Below are 20,308 nucleotides of genomic sequence, written 5' to 3'. Positions count from 1 at the left end.
GCTCAGCAACCGCTTTCTATCAAAATCGATGATATGCATTGAATTGAATAGACAATTTAAGCAATTTGTCGTTCAAATTAATAATTTCTGAAGTGATATAAACATCAAAATTGAACGGGAATATTAATCGATCATATTTCCTTTACAGCTTGATATTTTGTCGTTTCGTTTAGATCGTCTTTTTTACGTTTTGAAAAATATAGAGGTTAATATATTTTATAAATAAGTGTGGGTAATAGAGAACTTAGTTTACTGTGTATGCACCGGATCAGTAATAGCTGCAAAATAATTAATATCCTAAACAAACACTCTATTGAATAAATTAAAGCTAATATTATCGCCACATTCGTGTATTATTATTTTTGCAATTTATTTTTTCTCATTGGTTTATTATTGGGTAGATTTCAACTCATACTGATGTTGAGGTGTTATTGTTGTTGTTTTATAGCGACACAAATATGTCACTCAAACATCTTCAACGGCTAGTCAATGTCCTCCACTCAGTGTATTGGTCTAATATAAAGTGCCCGATCTTTATCGGTGATCTTTTTTACCAGCAGACTCAGAAATCGATAATTGAATTTTTTCCCTTCGACAGTGTTTTAATAAATAATCAGCATAAACATTTTATAAATAAACAATTCATTGCTTACGATTCGTAAAGTTAACGCTATGAAAATTAATAAAGTTCTTGTACTTGCCCTGTTTATGCCACCCATTTGGTGTGCTCAACGATTAGAACACACAATGCTCTCATTAGGTATGCAATGACACCTGCTCACTTTAACTAATGAATCATCTAAAGCGAACCGCTATCGATTAATTATCGTCTTAAAACAATCCTTAACGAAGGAGACCGGTCAGTTTGAATAATATCATTGAATAACAAATAGGACAAGTAAGCTTTTTAATACTACAAATAAAATGAATAAAGTTAAAGTTATTTTCTGTATAAAACTCAAATTAAGACGTTCTCAATGATTGTGGCTCATTTCAAAAAAGGTAAAAGCGGTCTTTTTTCGCCGGCCTATTTGTTGCAAACGTTAAATTTGTGTTCAGAAGTGGAGAAGGTATTGTTCTCGCAGGCTTACAATTGCATTTTTCGGCGTTACACCGCAAAAATGTAATACAAACATTGGAACCGCTTGTTCTCTTAATTTAGGATACCAGTTTACACAACGTTAAGATTGCACATGTGTGATATCCGGTAATGTTTGGTACTACTACAGAAGGAACACTCAACGATAATAAAAAATACGGATTAAATTTGAATTCATGTCTTATCATTTCTGTGCGGAATGTTTGACATTTCCTCATTGGTGCGGTGTTTAAGGCGATGGGTCTCGCCCTGCTGTTTTTTACGGGTCAGAACATTCCTGATTAAAGTCATGCAGTAATTGATGACATACATTCTTTAGTTGACAACACATTTCTTTACTTAAAAAGTTTTTTTATACAAACGCATGTTTACAGCGAAATAATGAAATAAACAATCATTAAAATCTATCAACCAAATCATTCCTAGATTTCTAAATAACATACGCAGATTGTTAATCTAAAACCGTTGTGAGAGTCAGCTGACTATAAAAGAAATTAGCATAATGATTAATGTCACATGTTATATAGCCTAGTTTCAAATAGACATTTTATGTCAAAAAATCATAATTTGGTGTTTGCCAAAATAAATATACCTTTGAACTACAACATCACACATTTTAAACATAATGCATCCGTAATTTTGAAGGTCATATCGACGACGTTTTTCAACATTCTGATCGGCCTTTTGCTGCTCGTCTTATTGTGCTGTCAGACCTTTCCCCGGTCTTATTCTGAGTGTATTTTCTGCATTTTCGTCACTTTACTTATTGAAAAACGGCATGCCTTTTGACAGAACATGTTAAGTTTATCAGGTTGTGTTATATTGATGATTGTCATCATTTCATGATATTGGTATTAGGTTTATATATTCTTGCTAACTTTTAAACATAAATCTTATGTCATTTTCGTAGAATCCAGTGTTTTTGAGAGTATATACGTTGGTGTTTTATTACACTGCACAGTCATGTAGAGTATGAGTTTACCAATATGCTTAAGTATATTGATTGTTACATCAGTTGAAATTACTCAAGTAGTGAGGATTTTTAAATTGTTATATATACTGATATTTTGTATATAAAGAAAAATGAATGAATACAGTGAATATACTTTCTTGAAATTCAATGCAATGGGATTCGTCGACAAATGAGTTCATTTAATATATGTAAATAGAGGTTCGTCATTGTCAGACATGTTTGCTGTTTCGTTCAGGCAACCTAAAGCCTACCCACACTCGATCGCTTATAAATCAAATTCGTTTAGACCAGATCTGTTTGTTTCCCAATGATAATTAATGTTAATGTATGTCAGCCAGCTGCATAACTTACAGTTTATACAAGTATTAACTTGATTTATGCCTCCATTTTAATCTCACGTAAAGTCAACACGACACGTAGCACCGTTGCCGGTCGATTCTAATTCGTTTGTTTATTTGGAAGTAACTGCTGTACAAAATTCGCTATATTACCACACTCTTAAATAACAATAATGACCATATGTTCTGCAAATTCTACTTATGAAAAAGGGAAATTGAGTATAACACGGATACAATGGACATGAAACGTCTTCACGATAGTAGGTGACCGTCTTGTCCTCCTGTTGATTTACGCAATTAAGTTACTTTTTTATTTTTCCGTATGGAAAGATGCGCAGAGAGCTCAAAGAGGGACACAGAGAGTTTCGAAGCTTCTGGCATTCATCCAGCATTCGGGATACCAGCGAACTTCAAACAAACAAACGTTTCGTCAGACAAGGCTAAAATTCATTCAACCACTTATCCGTTTTAATATTACTTCAAATCTGTCATCAAAAGATCTAGCCCTGGATGTTTCAGTTTCTTGAAAGTCAATCATATGCGTGGGTTTAGGGTGACGCGCTTGTTTTTAACTTCAGCTTGATGGTGGTGGTTATTAAGTCGCGGTCACTACGGTAATACATGCACAATTTCACGAACAAACCTTCGGTCTTGAAGAATGTACTGGTAGACAGTACAAGTTCAATGTGGTTGTGCAATATCAATATATACAAATCTCAACAAACGTGTAAGTGAATATTTCGTGCCTCGTACAATACACATATCTTTAAAACTTATAGAAAGGAAACTACCATTCTTAACCAGGTCATAACTATATCATATGATGGATGTGACAACTTATTAAAAAACGTATCTGTTACCTCCATTGCATTAAGAAAAAGCACCTTATCGTGTAAACCAGTAAACACTTCATAAATGATATATGAATAAATGTAACCGTACAGGTCAGGGAATTTAGCATACGAATCAAACGTATGCGGTCCAAGTATCACAACTTGTGCCAGTTTGTTTCGTTGAAGCAGGCTTGCAACACTTGTGCGTATCATTCTCATCTTACGTTCAAAAATGCTGTGATGATATAGTAACAAATGAATGTAAATATGAATGACTACAACGGCATCCTCGTCATCCTTAATGTTATCCAGACGACGAGCAACCGAAACCGTTGTGTACGCCTTCGTGTCTGGGACGATACTTGTGATGAACGGTTGAGCGTGTGGAAACCATTTCACGCCGGGTATGCGAATACTTCGTTTACGGATGGCACTTCACTAACAGAGAACAACAAACGCCACGCGCTAGAGGTAAGTTCCTCTGTTTTATTTAAAGTTATATCCTAAAGATTAGTTTTTAAGACAAGACACATGGTCGAGTTGATAAATGGTGTATCCTTTTGTATTGGGAATACACAATTTCACGGAAGAATGGAACAGTTTTGCCCAAAAAATAGAAAATGTGATCGGAAAACAGCATAAACTGGATGAACAGTAAACATTTTAACAAAATAAAACTACTTAGAATTATTGCAAGAAATTTTTTGCTATTCCAGCATGTAGAGTAATCACTGTGCTTCAAATACTGAAATTTTGATAGCATTCAATGAAATATAAACAAAGATAGTACATTTTGTAATAGGTGGCATACATAAAGTTGCAGCCACTTTGTTTACCGATAAAGGGCACTTCAGATTACGGAGACTTTCAACAAAGCGGGCACTCTAATAACTGAGTTTTATCTTCTACCTCGAATGCATTTATTTATATTATGGCTATTCATACGAAACATTTTTAAAATATATTTTTCAAAAATCACATGACTATTAATTTATACTATGTTTATTATAATTGCAATTTTCAAATAAGATAATATTTATTATTAAATAAATGTGTACGGATAATGCGAATCAACACAATCGTGTTTAATTTTACTTATAGCAGGGCTCTAGATAACGGTAGTGAAGGGGTCTTTATGACGCAAATACACATTTGTTCTTCATAAAATCCTATGTCGGTTGTGCTTATTTGAATCGCATCATCAAGACGATACTTATGCGTAGCAACAAAATTAAAAAAAAAGAGAATGGTAAAACTCCCTGTATTTTGAGCCCTGCTTATAGGGAGCACTTCCCTTTACGCAACGCTAACGTTTGCTCGAAGTGCGATTCACCTGACCCTAAATCACTGTATTGGTTGAGTTTTAAGAATCACGGTTAAAATTAAATCGTAAAATCAACTGATTCTGGAAAAAAAGAAATGCGTACATAAAATGTTTAAATGTCATATTATGGAGTCAGTACTTAGTATACCCACACAAAAGAAGTTTAGGGTGCTATATTGGATAGAACTTCATATGCAGCATGTGTTGTGTTTATATTAAAAAAAAGACGGATATGCATAATTTTTACACCACTATCGTGTGATTAAATCAACCCCGCCCGTTCTTTTATTGCTATTTTCGTTTATTGGCATTGAGCCAAAAAGTTCCAATAGAATTTCGAACCTGCATCGCTGCTGATATTAATCTCTGAGAGGCAGTTTAAGCAGAGTGATTATTCATGACATGCTATCTAATATAAAAGAAAATAGCCTTAGTACCTTCATTTAGACATAAAGATAAATGCTTTAGATCAACTGCTTAGAACGTAATTTAAAATATATGGTCATATAGATTTTACTCATTAGACATATCCAATTTGTTTGACATTTATCTTTCACATTTATACCAAATCATAATCATATTTCAAAGGGATAAGAACATGCTTCGGTTATTCGTTTTTTATTTGCGTACTAAGTACATACATTTTTATTTATTGCCTGCTTACTTTAACAGTATTCCACAGCGAATTCTGCATTTTTGATTAAAAAAATACGAGTGTGTTATATCTGGAAAAAAAGTGTCTAGATGTCAGGAAACGAAGTGCCATTGTTTTTTAGATGATCGGTAAACGAAGTGCAGATGAAAAATGTGCATGCGACTCTTAAAACATTTGAATTTTCTCAAATACATTAGTAAACTAAAATGTAACATGTTGTAACATTACTGGATATATTGAGCTTTTATTTCGAATAGTAAGCACGTTCTTGATTTATTTCCAAGTATGTTTATTTTGTTTAAATATGTACTGATCATTCAATTCATGCTGATTATCGATGAAATTTTATCGTTTTTTTTAAATAATTCACCGTTTTTCCGCGAATTTCTTTCTTCGCAATACGAGGTGCTATTCCATTAATCACCCAAACAATATTCTGTGTCTAAAAACCAAATAAACAGAACATAAATACAAAAAAGCTGAAGAACTCACCTCTCGCGCGTGGCGTTTGTTGTTCTCTGTAAGTGAAGTGCCATCCGTAAACGAAGTATTCGCATACCCGGCGTGCATTTAGCCGTGAAATTCCAGGCACTGTTCGAGCACTTTGTGGGCCTATGCCATGCCAGGTTTTTAATAGGCGCTTCATCCGCAGCGTCCGTGCAGTTTAAGGCAAACACTGCGTAACGGTAGATTGCTCTTGCATTAGAGTCACCGATGAAATAAATGGATTTGTTAGCGATGACCTGGTTGATTTGTTCGAGTAGAAGAACTGAAATATAAAATAAATATAAATCAATGAAAACGTGTTCTAAACAGTGTTAGAACATAATTTGGTTATGACTGATACGTATGGCATTATCATTTAAACACAATAACATTTCTTTCGCATTTAATTACTGGGCCTTTGATGCTAATTGACAAAGCTTTATTTTCAATAGCATGTGTATGTTCAAGTTGTGTGTTCATGTTTATTAATACCAACTTTGGAAAAACGTACGGTTGCATACTGATGACGACCATTTGTTGTGGTAAACAAAGCCCGATGATTTTCTAAGATTCCATGATTTTTGACGTTCCGGATGAAAGCAGGGCTGCTTGGGTGTCCGTATGATGTCTCTTCCAAAAGAATCAGGTGCTACGTGTATTACAATACGCTGTGTTATATTCACTTTGCCGCTACACAAAATAATAACACATCTTTGTTATGTTTAAATCGAAGAAAAACAAATTAATGTTGGATTCACATTTGCACTTAATAAAAACACGACAAGCTTAACATTCAATGCATATAGGATTTTTATATATTTACGTTTTAATGGATCAATGTACGTCTACATATCTATGCAGGCCGTTTTTATACGTATATACACAAGCTTTCCTCATGGCATTTAACGGTCCCTCACCGGGGAGCTTGAATTTAGAAATCAGAGTCCGCGAAGCACTTTAAGTTTTCTGATCGTGTTTTATGCAGTTTTTGCAACTAGCCGTTCTAAAGATCAACGCCAAAACTTTTGAAATCCGATTTACAATCCTCTGTTACTAACATGTATTACTTAACATAAATAGAGCCCACCTAAAGGCGGAGCGTCATTGTGTCAGACAATCAATATTGACCAATGACAATCAATATTGACCAATGAGAGCGCACGCTTTATGAGCTACAGCGCTTGCGGACATGCAATACCTGTATGTACATGCAATTGCCACAGAAATATTGGCCAGTTAATTAGCAGAATGATGATGGCAACCGGCTTTAATCCTCGTGGAAATTGAGCATTGCATGCATTATACTGTCAAAACATTGTTTCGACTTGTAAAGCGGCTGAACAAATTTTAAATGAATTCATTAAGCTGCGTTTGATGTTTTGTTGAAATCTCCAATTAATGTTAACTCGATTGTAATACGAAACACACTCCCGAATGAAAAAATATTAACGCGACTTTGACAAATATTAGCTTGAAATAAACCGTACTAATTTTTATCATGTATATTCTTTTTCTTAATAGAAAGTGCGCGAAAATTATGCAGCATGTTGTTTTCAAGAGTCATAACCAAATAACGTAATTGGTATCTAAAAATGTAAAAAAAATAAGGAGTGGACAGTCCTCCCCACCTCATTTGCCCCGGGCGTCTGAAAAGATTCCTTTTGAAAACACGTGTTACGTGGTCCTTTAGTGAAACGAAGCTTTCGTTACCTTAGTAGAATTGTTAAAGTAGCACACAAAAAACGTACACTCGCATAAACTTTGTCTGGTGTGTTGGTTGGACGCCGTATTCTAACGGATACATCTGTGGTATGCGCCGTTTTTTATTATTAACAAGTTTCTGTCTAAATTATAATATGTTGTCTATGCCATATTCTAGATAATAATTAATTGGTCGCGAAAAGCAGGTACAGCTCAAAACAAAACGTTTGCGAATTATTCGACCAACCAAAAATTAAAATGACACATATCACAAAATATAAATATTGTAAAATAATCCTGCAAAAATATGGACCATAAATACCGACCACACAAAAGGAACGCGAGAGGCTTATATTTTACTTTATATACTGATCCCATACCATAGATGGGGAAACAACGTATTGTGAACCCGAGGATGAAATGTGACGCCGAGGTTGACATAAACACGTCCAGGGTTGACTTCACATTGTGTCATAACGACCCGCCCTCTATGTGCTGTTATATTTAATTTATTATGCAGAACAAATAAATCGTAACTGCGTTTAAACACATGATAAAATAAAGACTCAGCCTTCCGTACTTTTCAATACTTGGTATGACAAAACTATTTTATACGTATCACGTTTACAAGATGGCGTGTGATCAATATGTAGTTCTACTCAGCATTGTTTTAAATCGCACAAAAACTAGGTGTAATTATTGAAAACGAAAATCTTTGTACAACAAACAAAAATTTACACAGTACTGATACAAAATCATTCTTATATATTTAAAACAAATAACACGATATAGCTGCAACTTATTCTAAAAAAGTAATGGGCGACATATGTATTTACTCTGGATTTTCCTTTTTGTTCACTGGTGTCCAAAATTGTCTGGGAAGCAAGATTTATACTGTTTGACGAACAAATGCACATGTAAACAAACATTCTGACCGTTTATTACGATTAGAAATCAAATTTATATTTTGCTTGGCACGATTCGCATTAACACATACTATTCATTATATCGATAAATGTAATATAAAAGGCTTCTTACTAAACAGTATATATATTCGGAAGCTTAAACAATTTAAATTTAAAATCTAATATTCGTTAAATTCTGATTTTGTTTCGTATTATCTTATAACTCAACGCGAAGGGAGATTATAACCATTATATTATAAAATAAACATTGTCGCTCGTGATGTTTACGGAAATGTTGTAGATGGTACATCCACTTGATGTATAATACAAACCAATAAACTATCCGCAGTACAAAATGGATAAATTTAATCATTCCCTGAAATAAGGTGACATCAAAACTCTTAAGAATGACACCATTGTTCCTTACTGCAAGTGGACTATGGCCACAGTGAATGGCCCGTACAATTCCACCATTGCTCATAATTGCAAGTCGACTATGGCCAAAGTAAATGACTCTTAAAATGACACCATCGTTCATTACGGCTAGTCGATTATGGCCACAGTAAATTACACTAAAAATTACACTATTGTTCATTACTGCTGTTTGACTGTGGCCACAGTAAATGACTCTTAAAAATGACACCATTGTTCATTACTGCAAGTTGACTATGGCCATAGTAAATGGCTCTTAAAATGACTACATTTTTCATTACTGCAAGTCGAATTTGGCCACAGTGAATGACTCTTAAAATGACAACATCGTTCATTACGGCAAGTCGACTAAGGCCACACAGTAAATGACTTATAATGACACCAAGTCAACTATAACCACGGTAAATGACTCTTGAAATGACACCATTGTTCAATACTGCAAGTCGATTATGGCCAAAGTAAATGGCTGAAAATGACACCATTGTTCATTACGATAAACCCACTATGGCCACAGTAAACGAATCACAAAATGACACCATTGATCATTACTGCAAGTCGACTATTGCCACAGTAAATGACTCTTATAATGGCACAAGTGTTCATTACTGCAGGACGACTATGGCCACATTAAATGACTCTTAAGATGATACCATTGTTCATTACTGCAAGTCGACTATGGCCACAGTGAATGACTATTAAAATGACACCATATTTCATTACTTACAGTCAACTATGGCCACAGTAAATGACCTTTAAAATGACACCATTATTCGCTCGACTATTGCCACATTAAATTACACTTAAAATGACACTATTGTTTATTACTGCTAGTCGATTATGGCCACAGTAAATGACTCTTAAAATGACACCATTTTTGATTACTTCAAGTCGACTATGGCCACAGTAAATGACTCTTAAAATGACATCATTGTTCATTTCTGCAAGTCGACTATGGCCAAGTAAATGACTCTTTAAATGACACCATCGTTACTTACAGCAAGTCGACTATGGCCACATTAAATGGCTCTTAAAATAATGACTTGCAATAAAACAAACATTGGTTGTATTTAAAAGGGCAATTACTGTGACCACAGTTGACGAGCAATGAATAACATTCATGATTTTTCAAAGGTCAATTACTGTGGCAATATTCGACTTGCAATAAAGAACATCTGTAAGATTTCAAAGGACCATGGTTATAGCCATAGTAGACTTCCAATACAGAACTTTGGTGATATTTCGATGGTCAATTACTGTGACCATAGTCGACTAGCATTGAATAACATGATGATATTTTTACGGTCAATTACTGTGGCCATAGTCGTCTTGCAATAGCTAACATTGGTTGTATTTCAATGGTTTATTACTGTGGCAATAGTCGACTAGCAATGAATAACATTGATGATATTTCAAAAGTTAATTAATGTGACTATCGACGACTTGCTATGAAAAACATTTGTTGTATTTTAAAGGTCAATTGCTACGGCCGTAGTCGTCTTGCAATAGAGAACATTGGTTGCTTTTCAAGGGACAATTAATGTGGCCATAATCGACAACAAATTAATAGATTTGATGATATTTCAAAGGTCAATCACTGTGGCCATAGACAACTTGCAATGATGAACATTGGTGATATTTCAAAGGTGAATTACTGTGGCCATATTCAACTTGCACTTAAGAACATTGGTTGCATTTTAAAGGGCAATTACTGTGGCCATAGTCGTCAAGCAATTATGAAGGTTTATGATATTTTAAAGGTCAAGCACTATAGCCATAGTCATTTTGCAGTAAAGAACATCTTTAATATTTCAAAGAGCAATTACTGTGACCATAGTCGACTAGCAATTAATAACATTGAGGATATTTCAAAGGTTAATTACTGTGGCTATAGACGGCTTTCAATGATGAACATTTGTTGTATTTCAAAGTTCAATTGCTATGGCCTTAGTCGAATTGCAATTACGAACATTTGTTGTATTTCAAAGGACAATTAATGTTGTCATAGTCGACAAGCAATGACTAAATTTGACGATATTTCAAAGGTCAATTACTGTTGCCATAGACAACTTGCAATGATGAACATAGATGATATTTTAAAGGTGATTTACCGTGGTCATAGTCAACTTTCACTCAAGAACGTTGGTTGTATTTCAAAGGGCAATTACTGTGGCCATGGACAACTTGCAATTATGAACGTTAGTGATATTTAAAGGTCAAATACTATAGCCATAGTCCACTTGAAATAAAGAACATCTGTAATATTTCAAAGTTCAATCACTATGGCAATCAATAGTCGACAAGCAAATAATTACATTGATGATATTTCAGAGGCAAATTACTGTGACCATACTAACTTGCCATGATGAACATTGGTTATTTTTGAAAGGTCAATTAATGTGGCCATAGTCGACTTGCAATAAAAAAAAACGTTAGTTGTATTTCAAAGGGATATTACTGTGTCCATGGGCGACTTGCAATTAATAATATTGGTGATTTACAATGATGAACATAGGTGATATACCAAAGGTCAATTACTGTGGCCATAATCGACTTGCAATAAAGAACATTTGTTGTTTTTCAAATGGCAGTTACTGTGCCCATAGTCGACTAGCAATGAAAAACAATGATAACATTTTAAAGATTAATTACTGCGACCATAGACGACTTGCTATGATACACATTTGTTGTATTTCAAAGGTCAATTAATATGGCCATAGTCGACTTGCAATAGCGAACATTTGTTGTATTTCGAAGGGATATTACTTAAACCATAGTCGACTAGCAATGAATAACTTTGATGATATTTCAAACGTTAATTACTGTGGCGATAGACGACTTGCAATGATGAACATTTGTGATATATCAAAGATCAATTACTGTGGCCATAGTTGACTAGCAATAAAGAACATTGATTGAATTTCAAAGGTCAATTATTGTGGTCATAGTCGACTACCAATGAATGACATTGATAATATTGCAAAGGCCAATTACTGTTTCCATAGACGACTTGCAGTGATAAACATTGGTTGTATTTTAAGAGTCAATTACTGTCGCCATAGTCGACTTGCAATAAAGAACATTGGTTGTATTTGAAATGACAATTACTGTGGCCATAGTCGACAAGCAATGAATAAATTTGATGATATTTTTCAAAGGTCAATTACTGTGCAATTGTCGACTTGCAATAAAGAACATTGGTTGTATTTCAAAGACCAATTACTGTGGCCATTGTCGACTACCAATGAATTATATTGATGATATTTCAAAGGTCAATTACTGTTGCCATAGACGACTTGCAATAATGAACATTGGTTGTGTTTCAAAATTCAATTACTGTCGCCACATTCGATTTGCAAAAAAAACATACGTTGTATTTCAAAGGAAAATTAATGTAGCCATAGTCGACAACAAATGAATAACATTGATGATATTTCAAAGGTCAATTAATGTGGCCAGAGACGACTTGCACTGATGAACATTGGGGATATTTCAAAGGCCAATTAATGTGGCAATAGTCGACTTGCAATAAAGAAGATTGGTGATATTTCAATGGTCAATTACTGTGGCCAAAGTCGACTTAGACTAAAGATATTTAGTTTATTTCAAGGGCAATACCTATGGCAATAGTCGACTAGCGATGAATAACATTGATAGTATTTCAAAGGTCAATTACAGTGGACATAGACGACTTGCAGTGATGAACATTGGTTGTATTTCAAAGGTCAATTACTGTGGCAATAGTCGACTTGCAATAGCGAAATTGGTTGTATTTCAAAGGACAATTACTGGGGCCAAAGTCGACAAGCAATAAAGAACATTTTTGATATTTCAATGGTCAATTACTCTGGCAATAGTCGACTAGCATTTAATAACAGTGATGCTATTTCAAAGGTCAATGACTTTGGCCATAGCTGACTTACAATGATAAACATTGGGGATATTTCAAAGGCCAATTATTGTGGCCATAGTCGCTTTACAATAAAGAACATTGGTAATATTTCAATGGTTAATTAATGTGGCCATAGTCGACTAGCATTGAATAACATTGATGATATTACAAAGGTCCATTACTGTTGCCATATTCGACTTGCAATAAAGAACATCTGTAACATTTCAACGGAGAATTGCTGTGACCGAAGTCGACAAACAATGAATAAATTTGATAATATTCCACAGGTTAATTACTATGACCATGCATGACTTTTAATTATGAACATAAATGATATTGCATAAGTCAATTACTGTCGTCATAGGTTACTTGCTCTATGATCATTGGTTTTGTTTAAAGGTCAATCACGGTGGCCATAGACGAGATGTTTAAATGAATTTTGGTGTTATATCAAATGTAAATAATTTCATTATAGTCAGCCATGCGGCTATGGACGACAAGTTAGAAAGAAATAATAACTTACTCCAATTGCTAGTAAGTGTGGCCATGGACGACTTCTGGTGGCATTTTGATAGCCAACCATTATTGAAGATTTAAGAAAAACGATTAAAAACTAGATCTAGATGCTAGCGTTTAATTTTAATAATAAGTCCATTGTAACAGTATAGGCCTTTATTTGAATACATGAATAATACCCAGTGCCACTAGGTTAGTATATACATACATGCCTCAGTCTACTCAGTCCATTGCTAGCGCTCATCACATGCACGCGCACTATCAAGTTGCCTGATTATATATTTATTATGGACGTGAATTAAACGTATTAACCAAACGTGTAGTTTATTAAGTACACCCTACACATCGATCATTGCAGATAGAAGACCAGTAACAGTGAATATCATTTCATTCGTATTTTTAGAATGAAATTAATGTTATTACTATTTACTTTCTATCTTTTAGTCCTCGGACATCTTTCTCGGATTTGGCCATAAAATTAAATCTTCCATAGCCGATTTTTCTCGGCTATGGCCATTAAACTAAACCTTACATAGCCGAAACAGCCTGTGGTGTGCACAAAATGGAAAAGAGTGTTTTCCCAAATGTTTACCTGGTCAATAATTCTTGTTCCACATCTGTCATTCTCAGAGGTAATCTGTTGCTTGAAAACGTCAAGTGCCAATCTTCACAAATAAGATTTTTGTTTGTTGGGTTACCACAATACCAATGCATCCCTGAGTTTTCATACGTCATGTCACATACCCGTGTGTAATTGAAATATTTACGTAGAGTATGCAAATCTGGATGGCAAACTGTAGTTTCGCTGACATTGCCCTCTTGAAATACGGCATGGAATATTTCCAAGGATGCCATCTGAAAGTAAACGAATGATGTCAATGTTGTTTTGTTTTTATTGTGCACTACTTGTCACTAACTACTTGTCACTACAAACGTAAAAATTTATAAGAGGCATAACTGTACAAACATATGGACAGGACGTGCATATTCACATTCAACGTGTATCTGATTTAGATAAACATATTTTACCTCATGTCTTACACGATACATCGCACTAATAGCCTCTCGGGTATATTCCAGCCTGGCGACTAGTTCTGACTGCCCGCTCCACGCTGCCTCGACCTCACCTGTGTATGTTCCGTTGTTGTGGTCGACCACTGTACCACGCCTTGTTGACCATTGACTTTGGTTACACATATACAGCTTTAAGATGTCTCCGCCAGTTGTCTTTCTGTGCCCGGTGTGGTCGTACATCGTTATACAAACTCGAATCATATCACCTACTTTGGTTTCTCCAGAAGCGGCTGCAAAGTATTTTTACCATTGGTTATTATACCCGAGACACCAAAGTGTGTAGGGGTATACTGAAAAAAAACCTGTCGGTTGGTTGGTCTGTTAAATTGAACATGTCGGTCTGTCACGCTAAAAATGCTGGTATGTAAAGCGGACAGCGAACAACTTGTCTCTCAGTGTTATATCTATCGGCAGAACTTTTTAGATATGGTGTTTTTCCATATACATATTTTTTGTGAACGACGTGATATTATTTGCCGAGTTATTTGACCTTGAAGTAAGGTTAATTGTGGATACTTACATCATTTTATATGAGTGCGTTATGTCGTCGATTCGTCTCTCAGGTGTCTGTTGTTTTTTTTTTCAACATAAAACTTTATAATAATTTTTGTTATGCCTTGAATTAAGAAACGTTTTGGACACTTACTAACATCATTGTTAAAGTAACTACGATAAACCAGTCTCTGAGTTTTCTGCCTATGAACATTAACCTTAATATATGTGTTTTTCATGCGTAGGAGTGCAGGCAGTTATTTTTGTGCATGTTACAAGATCTCTTTTAGAGTTATGTCCTCTTGAATTTAGGAAAATTTGGTGTTTGAAAAATGTTATCACCGGACATGTGTCCTTTTGTCGCGAACCAGTCTTCAAGTTTTCAAAAATAAACTTTATATGGGCGTTGTTTATACTATGTTAAAGTGCAAGACATCATTGTCGTGAACGCCAAATTATTTATAAGCGAGTTATGTGCCCTTGAACTTAAGCAGGGCTTTCAGTAAACAAACGAGAGGCATGTAGTCCTTGTGTGTGTTCGAAGTAGCAAACGACACAATGTTTATATTATTTTTACTAATACCAATGTTTTTCACATGCTTGAAATGAGCCACGGTTAATTAATACAAATATGTAACACATGTACTGAGAATAACAAAAAAGAGCTACTTTACTTTAAAGATAAATTTCGCGTTATCATTATTTCATGGACCAAAGTTGTTACCCAGCGACCACTCGCAAAGCTAGAACCGGTGCTTAATAAATCCCCCCCCCCCACACACACACACACACACACTCAAACGCTGTTGAAACGGGTTATATAAATAAATGGATTGCTTGCAATAATTGTAGAAACTAATCTGGATAATGTGGCTTAATATTTAGCGTTTAATGATTTTCATCTTAAAAGGACTTGTTCACAAAGTGTGGCATACTTTGAATTTTTTTCATTAAATGCTTTAATTTAGTAAAAGTAAACATCGGAACTAAGGAGCTCCAGTAAAAATAAGAATAAAATTAAAGAAATGAAAAAAAAGTTGTATCCTCACCTGGATTCAACCACCGACCTTTGGAGTAAAGGTGTAGCGCTCAAAACACTCGGCCATTCGTGCCGCTATTAGTTTTATACGTTATATGACCAATCCACGCACGGACACACAATAAAACGATAACAACAAAACTCTCCAAATTGTTTAATCGTTTCGCATCTGTAACGCTTGATAATTTTCAAGACTCTAAATCATAAAAAGATGCAAATAATTGATATTTTAGAGCACGGTAAGTGTTCAGTATTATTGTTTACTCGTAAAGAGCACAGCTACAACGCAACTTTGCTAATCTGATTTTTTTTCAATGTTGTCAATTTACCAAACACTCAGCCGGTCCTTTTAACGTGTAAAAAAGAAATAAAATAATCCGTACAAAAGTTACTTTTTTAAATACTGAACATGTTTTGGCCATAGCCTTTATCACTAGTATCATTGAAAACTAATATTGCATTTTGAGCTAATATTTAATTGAATGCATCGATATTTTATCAGCCCATTTGTGTGACTTGTTAAACGGCATTTTTGTATCGGACATTTTCCCAATAAATGGACAGAAGTGTTTATAATTCCTTTGAATAGAAATGGTGCTGTCAACGATGTTAATAAGTATATAGGGATAACTTAAGATATTTGCTTTTTAAAATGATTATCACGATTTTTAACAAGCGCATTGAAACGTTTTGCCATTAAAACGCTATTATTTCGAATGCGAATTCAGATTTAGGATAGGTTAATCAACTGTTGATGCTATTTAGGTATTAATGTCTATTGGCAAAATGAAAAAAACGTTTTATGTTAAAGAAGTCGATATGTTAACATGTTTTGATAGTATATATCGCAATGCATTGTGAATGAAAATGTTTTGTCTTGCATACAAAGCAAAGTGCTTATTATGGTAAAGGATGTGTAAGCAAAAGCTAAGTCCAATATCAAATCGTGTTAATCTTCAGATTAGTTAGTTATTCGGTTGGACTGATGCAAGGGGAGATACTGTCGCCGATTTTGTTTTATTTATTTGTTGAAGACCTTGAACTTTACCTACAATATAACATTTACGCTGGTTTGAGTATACATGTAGATGACAGTGTGTTGATACATATTTGTTAAATGAATTGACTTTGACATTAAACCAAAAACATTTTGTCAATTTTTCACTCTTTTGTTGGTTCTATAAAATTAGGCTTAAGAAATATTGGGGTTTCACAAAGTCAGATGATATTGAACGCAGTCATTAAAAAATTTGCAAACAATTGTTACAGGTTCATAATAAATACATGCAAGTTTGCTATTAATGGTGGGTTAGGTAGATATTCATTGTATGTAAACAGGTTTATTGTAAGTTATAAAATATTGGTTTTAAATTCTTAAATGAAAATATCATAATGCTGTAACATAATTCGATGGGATGACAACGCATACACAAGTCCGATAAAGTTTTCATTTATATTTTATTCTGCAAATTAACAAATCCACAAACTATTCTAACTTATAAGATAAATTCAGTAACTTTCGAGATCGTAAAATATTGAAGCCCATAAAATAAACGGCCTGCACCGAGATTCACAATTAAAATGAATCCGATGTTTAAGTTAGTTGAACTTGGGCTGGACTCCTTTAATACTAAATGGTTGCCTACGGATCTGGTAGATGCAACAAACATGTTGATCGTGGAAATGGCCCAGAATATCGTAAACTTTTGTTAAGAAATGGGTAGACTTTGCTTGTTTTTTCTACTTTTTTATTTTCTTTTTTTAGATCTAGTCAAGAGTCTTGACAACTTTATACAACTATGGTAAGGTAACATGATTCTGCATTAGATATAAATGAAATTTTCAAAACCTCTTTGGGATATGAAAAATGTTTAGACCTACTTCCTAAAAGACTGCGCTTATTATTTGTAAGATTAAGAGTCTCTATATACACACCTGTTGGAAATTCAAACTGGCAGATACGCTCAAAATAACAATCCATGAAATGAATGTTATTGTATATGTTAAAACTACTTTAATTTAAAAGATGTATACCATTAATAAATAAATGGCTTTGTATGTATATGCTGCTGTTACACGGAGTAAAGAAAAAAATGTTAGCCGTATATTTGTATCAACAATTCAAGTTACTAGTTTCATGTGACAAATCAATAATTTATAATTGTTTGTTGGTAAGACGTCTCCTCTTAAGGAAAATCAAGTATTTGCGAAAAGTGTCTTCCCTGATAAGCCTTGCAGTCCGCACAGGCTAATCTCGGACGACACTTTACGCACATGCATTATGACCGGTTTTTAAACAGCGCGATCAATTATAATATGAGAAAGAAACAGAATAAGTATGCAGTAGTACCTATTAATTCCATACTGGATTTTGTTGCATCGGAAATGAGGTCTATGCTAGTGGTCGGTGGAAACTTCAGTGCATCCTCTTCACTCATTATTTCCCCATACCTGTCAACGGCAAGTGTTGGTTTATCACCGCGGACCCTCTTCTTCACACTGGTGGTTTTAAATTTATAAATCGAATATTGATATTCGATAACAAATTAAAAAACAAATAGACCACCAACTCCTGGATGTAATATTATATTTCTCAAGCATCCCCAGAGACATAAAAATATATCATCAGCTAAATCTCAATTTAATGTTTTCTTTTGAAAATCATTATTAATAACATTTTGTTTTTGTCGGCGTTCATGCGATGATGAACGCATTGGTCATTCCCATGATGGGTATTGGTAAACACGTCAAAGAGCTATCCTTAGCACTATTTTCACAATTACACGAACGTAACCAAATGTAATTGCAATAATTATATTTACATTTCTATGGTGTTGTTTTATGTATCGTTAATAGTTTCTGAATATGCGCATATGTTGCCTGTCTTCGAAAAAAATATTTAGCTCATCACTGTTCCTTTATGACACTACGAACAATCCTCCTCATAAAAGATTTAAATAAAATATACTGCTCTGTACGACGTAAATATTTTTTTCCTTCATTTACAATTTACTCGTATTTATTTTTATTTCGTATTGATTTGGCTACAGAATGCATAACTACACTTTTTAATTGCAATGCATATCAAGAAGTTCAGAAAAAAATATGTTAAGGTTTATCGCATAAGTTTTCAAAGAATTAAGATTTAATTCACGATTTTTTAGTAATGTTTGAAACAACATATAATTTAAGGAGAATATTAAATATAAGCAATATAGCCTTAAATAAAAAAGAACACCTGTTGGCAGCATGTCGATAAAACCGAGTCCAGAGGAACACATACACGATACATAACAAACATAAACATAAACACAAGCTTCTCCAATATTTCATTTTCTTGTAATAACCATCGCTTGTGTTTTCAAGTTAATGTGTATCGTTGCGCCACACTCAGGTAGTCTATGAACTATTTCTCTGGATGCTTTAGCAATCTAAACGCATCTGCAGCAAAACAAATGACTACCGTAGACAGCTGTGCATCTTTTTACGTTGATTTATGTGCATGGATAAACGTTTAAATAGCATAAATTTGCATTTCAACATTTAACGTTCGTCATCATGCTGCAATGGAAATTAATGTCGCTTAACACGCCCGTGGCTGTTGGAATGTGACGCTTTTTAAGTACTTTTGGTCAAATATTATCGACATCTGCACACATGCAAATCAAGGCTTTTTTAGTACTTCTGCTCTAATATTTTCAACTTATGCACACGTACAAATCTATTCATTGTTAGATTAAAGTAAGGATAGACGTCAAAATTTCGTTTTTATTGGTCGTTGACCGTTCTACCTTCGTTTAAAAAAATGTTTAAAAAGTGATTTATCTGATTAGTATATTTTCCAATCGATATTAAATATTGTGTCAACTTAAAATTTGATAGTTCTCATTTTAAGTAAAGCGTTCAAACGAGTTACTAATACTGACTACTGAAACGATATTCACTTTTTTAAGTTTAATTGACATCGCATAAATCTGTTACATATTTAATGTTTACGTGTACGAGTAGATGTGTATGAATATGTAATTGCACACATGTGTTTTCCACTTCAAGCTTTATAACCCTTTAATTTATAGTTCATGGACCTCAGTCAATAATCAATATTGGTAACTAGCGAACGCCCATCCGTTTTCTGAATGCATGTTTGCTGTACTATATACTTCGTTCATATGCACCTCAGTTGCTAAGTCGAGTGTGTTTGATTGCTTATGGAATTGTACACAGTACACACGAACGGAGATAACCTATCAAAAATTCAAATTCCAATATAAGCTTGTGAAAAAAACGGCACAATTTGACATGTACGTATTTTTCGAATTGCTATTTTAAATGTATGCTTTTTAAACTATACGAACGACATATACTAGATTAAGAACATTGCAATTTGCACACGTCAATTCACATATTTTCAAAGTTGATAAAAAATGATTTCTAAAATTATGTAATGCTATTGATATGCCCTAGGCATATTAGTACACACTTCAATGTATAACGCCAAAAAAATACAAATATAAGAATTGTTGCTTGCATGAGAACATCGACATAACGAACT

At 34.0% G+C, this 20,308-nt stretch overlaps 1 protein-coding gene across 1 annotated transcript; it reads right to left on the bottom strand.

Moving 5' to 3' along the window:
* Nucleotides 1-2,958: 2,958 nt before the first annotated feature.
* Nucleotides 2,959-18,194, bottom strand: LOC127878765 (NXPE family member 3-like). Its single transcript, XM_052425293.1, has 5 exons — nucleotides 18,107-18,194; nucleotides 14,193-14,455; nucleotides 13,850-14,006; nucleotides 3,353-3,593; nucleotides 2,959-3,019 (listed from the first exon to the last, which is right to left on the bottom strand). Exons 1-5 carry the CDS (start codon nucleotides 18,192-18,194, stop codon nucleotides 2,959-2,961), a joined length of 810 nt encoding a protein of 269 aa, XP_052281253.1.
* Between the last annotated feature and the right edge of the window lie 2,114 nt (nucleotides 18,195-20,308).

Source organism: Dreissena polymorpha, chromosome 4 (genome assembly GCF_020536995.1).
Source record: "Dreissena polymorpha isolate Duluth1 chromosome 4, UMN_Dpol_1.0, whole genome shotgun sequence".
NCBI classification, from domain to species: domain Eukaryota; kingdom Metazoa; phylum Mollusca; class Bivalvia; order Myida; family Dreissenidae; genus Dreissena; species Dreissena polymorpha.
This window is presented reverse-complemented; position numbering and strand designations above follow the sequence as displayed.